Source organism: Nestor notabilis, unplaced genomic scaffold, assembly GCF_000696875.1.
Source record: "Nestor notabilis isolate BGI_N333 unplaced genomic scaffold, ASM69687v1 scaffold24708, whole genome shotgun sequence".
Classification (NCBI taxonomy): domain Eukaryota; kingdom Metazoa; phylum Chordata; class Aves; order Psittaciformes; family Psittacidae; genus Nestor; species Nestor notabilis.
The window spans coordinates 1-5671 of NW_009941820.1; the positions used below are offsets into that span (position 1 = coordinate 1).

General features: G+C 37.4%; 1 protein-coding gene across 1 annotated transcript in view; it reads left to right on the top strand.

Moving 5' to 3' along the window:
* Nucleotides 1-261: 261 nt before the first annotated feature.
* Nucleotides 262-5671, top strand: part of LOC104410828 (ubiquitin carboxyl-terminal hydrolase 25-like) — a 6971-nt gene continuing 1561 nt past the window's right edge. The window contains exons 1-3 of the mRNA XM_010021091.1: nucleotides 262-329; nucleotides 2139-2218; nucleotides 5198-5321. Coding sequence (XP_010019393.1) covers nucleotides 264-329; nucleotides 2139-2218; nucleotides 5198-5321 — 270 coding nt within the window. The 5' untranslated portion in view covers nucleotides 262-263. The remainder of the gene's footprint in view (nucleotides 330-2138; nucleotides 2219-5197; nucleotides 5322-5671) is intronic.

Genomic DNA, 5671 nt, shown 5'->3' on the forward strand with positions numbered 1-5671 from the left:
CCTTTCCAACCCTAACTGGTCTATGATTCTAAGAAGTAATTCTTAGATAGTACAGGCCTCTGTCACATGTACTTCAGAAGTATGGCCCCTCCTGCTGATTATACCATGCATAATAAAAAGTACATTTTTCACAATGTTTTCATACTGGTTTGCATAAGGCTGTAGCTTATACTGTTTGAGGCTGCTGTCTGTGTATGGATAATGTTTGCAAATTTCCAGTAATACTCCATGACTTGTTGCTTTTTGTAAGGTGCCGTAACATAATGAAGGTTGCTCAAGCTAAACTTGAAATGATAAAACCAGATGAAGTAAACATGGAGGAATATGAGGTCAGTATTTTTTGTGCTTTAATTTAAATTGTAATGTGAAATAGTTATCAGTAAGCGGAATTTTATCTTCACAAATTTCTTCTTGTCTTACACTGAGAAGTTAAAATTGGTTATTGAAAATCATTTATTTTTGGGAAGGCTTCTCTGATCAGTTGGTCTATGGTTTAAAGCTGTGTTTTTTCCTCATGTCTAATTCTAATGACTTGAGCCATGAATAAATGTCATGTATTTTTGTCATTTATCACCATATGAGCCAACTGGCTTTCTCTAGTCAGAAGCAGCTAGCAATGAAGGAGTGAAAGTGGTTTAAGCCCAGCCTTATGCATGTTGAGAACTGGGTCACAGTGCAGTCACATTTGTGGTTTTCCTCCAGCTGTCTCTGCAGCCATTCCCTTTTTCTTATGAACACCAGGTTTTTTGTTTGCCGAGACCATACATAACCAGTTTATGCATTTAATTTTAATTCCTCTGCCATTTAGAAAAGCTTTAGAAAAAGAAGAGCAAATCTCAGACATTAAATACTTATGACTAATATTTTCCAAAAATAATTCATCTCATATTTAAAACTAAGTCTGTAGCTGGCTTTACAGTGTCACTTTCAACTCCTCATGATTTTGTTCATTAAGGACTCTTAACAGTGGATACTCATGTCCTAGGCAGATTCCAGTGCACCACTTACACCACATTGTTGTGCTATTAGGTCTAGACAGCTTATTCGGGAGAACTGTGAGAGTAATCTTTCCCTCAACAAACGTAATTTAAAACACTTACTTGTCATTTCTCACTCCCGGGTTCAGGACCGATAGTAGGTGTGACTACATTACCATGTGCCCTTCCTAGCTCTGAGAGGGGGAGGACTCTCACAGTGGGATTGCTGTTGTATTTTTTCTGCTGTGCAAGGCCCAGTATTTTACCATTTTATGAATGGCACTGCACAGGTAAAATAAACAATTCTGGACTGAGCTTTAAGAGTGAGGGAATGGGGGTGTCTTCTCTTACCTTGCAGATACACTCCACTTTTTTAGCTCCTGAGACAGACAGTTGGTGGTTTCTCCAAAGGTTTTATCAGTTATTTGTCCTGTATAGTGAGTTGGCATTTCATGGGCCCATTCTTATGTTCTTTGTGTTGAGTCTGTAACTGGCTATATACTATGGTATGTTGTCTCTTATTTTATCTTTAATTGAAAGTTGGCTACTAACCAAATGCAGTAAAAGTGCCATTCTCACTTAGAGCATTTACCTGTAAAGTGTACCAGTAGTCACTGCATGGTGATGCAGTGAGATGTTCTGCTTCAATACAAGTATCTCCACAGTCTGATTTGTGTTTGTGTTTCTTTTTTTTTCACTTCCCATATGAAGTGTTTGAGCTTTTTCTATGTCATTTTTATATTGAAAATTAAGCTTCATATTTAGTGTATGAAAAAGCTTTCTAACACTTTCTGAGTAAATAACTGAGCGTACTGTAAGGAAGAATTAAAAAAGGCTCTTAGCTTCTCAACTGTTTTTGAGAAGAAAGGGATCTCATAATTCTGACTGTGTTTCTTCAAAGATGCTTTGTGTTCCTGTCAAACAGTAATAGATTCTGTAAAAATGATCTCATCTAGAAATAGTTTAGAAATGTAACTATTTTCTTTTAATTGAGGCAGGGCAGATTTAGGCAAGCATTACACATGCAAGCCTACTAGGGGTCCTTAGCACTTGCTGTGAGTATTCAGCACTAAGTGTGTGTAAGTGTGTGTGTGTAAAAAGGAAAAAAAAAAGTACTTCACATTTATGGATGAAATTCTATGTATCCTCTCTTATATGCAGAGATGGCATCAAGACTATAGAAATTTCAGGGAAACAACCATGTTTCTCATGGTAGGATTGGAGTTTTTCCAAAAAAAGAGGTAAGTGGTAGTATAGAACTCAAATGTAGTAGAGTGATTTGAAGGCAAAATGTAATACTGATAAGTAAAGCTGTTTTTTTAAATTAAGAATTGTTTAATATGTTCTTCATTTTAAGCATTTACTCGGTCCATTAATGTCTTCAGCCTTGCATCTTCTTCAAAGTTTCTCACAACTTCCTATTCTTAATCTCCTTTTCCAATCTCTTATCAAGCCATGGACTCTTTTTAGAGCACCCTGCACATGCACCCTTATTCCTCCTTCTCTCCTACTCTTAAGTGCTCTGGGTATCCGTCAGCCATAAAACCCCTTCCTCTCTGGCACCACATATGCACATACATTTGCCTGCTTTCATCAGCAATCACAATTAGATAAGTTAGACAAGACACACACACCCCTTTTTTTTTTTTTTTTTTTTTTTCCTTTTAATTGGGTCTTCCCACGGAAACAAAGTTTTTCCTTCTGCATTTATCTGAGCCAGAGTTCCACCTGTGAAAGGCTTTAAAGGTCAGGAAGAAAGAACACATAGGAGGAAAACTATCATGTGTAACTGTCAAAGTTGTAGCAGATTCTTCTTAGCTCCATGAGGCAATGGTGATTCATTCCCTGCTCTTTTTGAACCAAGACAGGAATTACGGCTATGTAAAATTGGTGACATTTATGTACTTAATGTACTAAAGCTAAAATTTATTCTCTGATCTACAAATGCAAAGAGGATGGTGATTACAGTATAAATGCCTCAAAATACTCTGCAGAAGAGTCTTTAAAACAGAATTGTTCAAAAGTGCCTCTTTATCCCATGCCAGCCAAAGGAATGAAATGATGAGCTGCAGAATATCCAGTGGCTGACATCTGTGGTTGAAAATTGAGCTATCGCATGATACAAACTCTTGATTGTGAAAACAATTCAGTATTCCATTTTAGCTGATTTCTCATGTGTAACACTGTAGGTAGGGAAATTGTAGCAGGAATAAAATTTAATTTTTTGTCTATATGTTGTGTAGTAAATTGGTTCATATTTATCTTTACTCCCTTACATGCTTCCCAAAAAGAAAGGCCCCAAATGAAACGGGAAAATCAATGGGAAAAGGCACTGCCTTGTCTCTGTGACAAACTGTGTCTTTGTATAGAGGCTAACACAATGAACCCATAGTTTTGGTTTGTCTTCTGGTTGCTAGTATGTAATTATTAGAACATTCATGAATAATCTAAATTGCAATATGCTATTTTGTCAATCTTAAACAGAATATTTTGTACAAAGTCAGAAGATTGCCCGGCTTATTTGAAAAATAAACACTCTGACATTGCCTGATCGCTTAGAGGTAGAAAGTATCACGGGCATTGGTGCGGTATATAGGAAACCTCCTTGTTAACCCCAGACTTCATGCACACTCGAAGCATGCAGGCAGGAACAGTAAGACCTTCAAGTTGCTTGGCATTGGGACTCCAGGGTGGCACCTTCAGCTGTAGAATAGCAGTGTTTTCAGTAACCTGTTTCTTATCATAATATAATCTGATTAGGCCAGCGAGAGGGAGGGAAGCACAGGTTTCTGCTCTGTGCCGAACAGCGTTTTTGGTATAGTTTTACATTATTTACATTAATTTGCAGAATTATGGTGAAGCATTTGTTACCAAACATATTTATAACTTACAAAACAAGCCCATAATGACCAGTTTTAAGACTCTGGTATTTGTCAGAAAGAAAAGTTACGGTATTATCAGACTCATCTAACATCCAAAGTGTAGCATTCGTTCCCTTTGGCAAGAAAGGCAATTTCATAAATGTTTCAAGAGGTATTTAATACGAAGACATTAATACTAGAGTTATGAGTTACTAGAGCATGCTTAGATGATGGGTGAGGATGTGGGTGTCCACTGACCTGCTCTAAAGACATCTATTGCAATTATGAACCCATGTTTCAGCTACAGGTTGCCAAAGGACTGAGATATTTACTGAGGTTCACATCTTGCACACTCTAGAGGGCAGTGCTACGATCCTTGTTCTGAAAACAAAACTAAATTGATGAACTCAAAAATGTAACTTTAAAAGTATTTGTGAAAACACAGACTTTCATAATTAAAATACAGTCTTCATTAGCAGGACTATTTCGAGGCTTTGCTTCAGAAACCTCTTTTCACTGCAGGTGGTGAATTAAAGGGTCTTTCAGGCATATCTTCTCTGACAGTACTCTTGTGTGGAACCCCCAATGGGTGAGATAAATGCAGCAAGCTAACAAACCTCAGCAGGAGTTTTACCTGCAGCTCACTCTTGTGGTAGTAACTGAAAAGTGAACAAACCATAGACTTTAGGAGTTGCCTTTTAAGTTTCTTGGAAAGCCAATACAGTGTTTCAGTTCTGACTGAAATGCTGACCTGGGTTCAGCCTTTTTCAGAGTAGTCTAAAATTTAGTCATCCTGTGCTTTCTGCATCTTTTCTAAGCCTAGACCCAGTGACCTCCATAATTCTGTGAGCAGCTTTAGTGATTTTGGCTTAGGCTTCATAGGCTGGAGCTTATGTGCACTTAGGGTTTGAAAAGGCAGAATCTGTTTGCTAATATATACTCTAGAAGTAGTCCTCAGATGTTTTAGAAATAAGGTGACAGCTTTCAATTTTATTTGCTAAGGTGTAGAATGCTGTCAAGATATATATGGCAACAGATCAAACCTAATGTGACGTAAATGCACGCAGGAAAAAATAAGTTTTCATGTATACTCAAGGCTAATCCAAAGCTAGTTTTTAAGTGAGTGAAATGATATCCATTGGTTTCAGAGATCTAACCTGGTAATAAAATAAATAGGTTTAATGCACATAAAAGATGAAATTGCGTGGTAGAAAAAACATTATGAAGAGATTGTTGGGAGGGGTGAACTTACAGTCAAACAAGCAAGTGAAGTTACTCATCCTTTAAAGAGTGTATAGTTAACGTTGAAACAGGTGGTACCTGGATGTTGCATCTAATGTTTTTATTTCTTTACTTCAGCTACATGGAAGCCTTGCTCTACCTTATCTATGCTTACCAGAATAACAAAGAACTCTTGTCCAAAGGCCCATACAGAGGGCATGATGAAGAGCTGATATCTCACTACAGACGAGAATGTTTGCTAGTAAGTGAAGGGTGAAGTACGTTTCAGAGTTGAATGTGTTGCATAGCTTTGACAAAATTAATTAGTAGAAAAGCGTTGCCATTGTGTAAAATAAAAACTAACACCAATGAAATACCCCCTTTCATTTACAAGTGGAACTTTTTTAAGGAAAAAGAAAAGTAGAAGTAATAAGGAAATTACTGCCATTTGGGGGGGGAATAATCAATCATGTTCTTTATGACTGTAAATAGTATGCTCACTGCCATCATGTCTGCATTAGGTAGGAACAACAGTTCACAGTGTTGGTGAGCAGGCTACCCTGTTGCCACAGTTTGGTGGGGATATGAATACTGGGAAAGGCATCAGCAGGA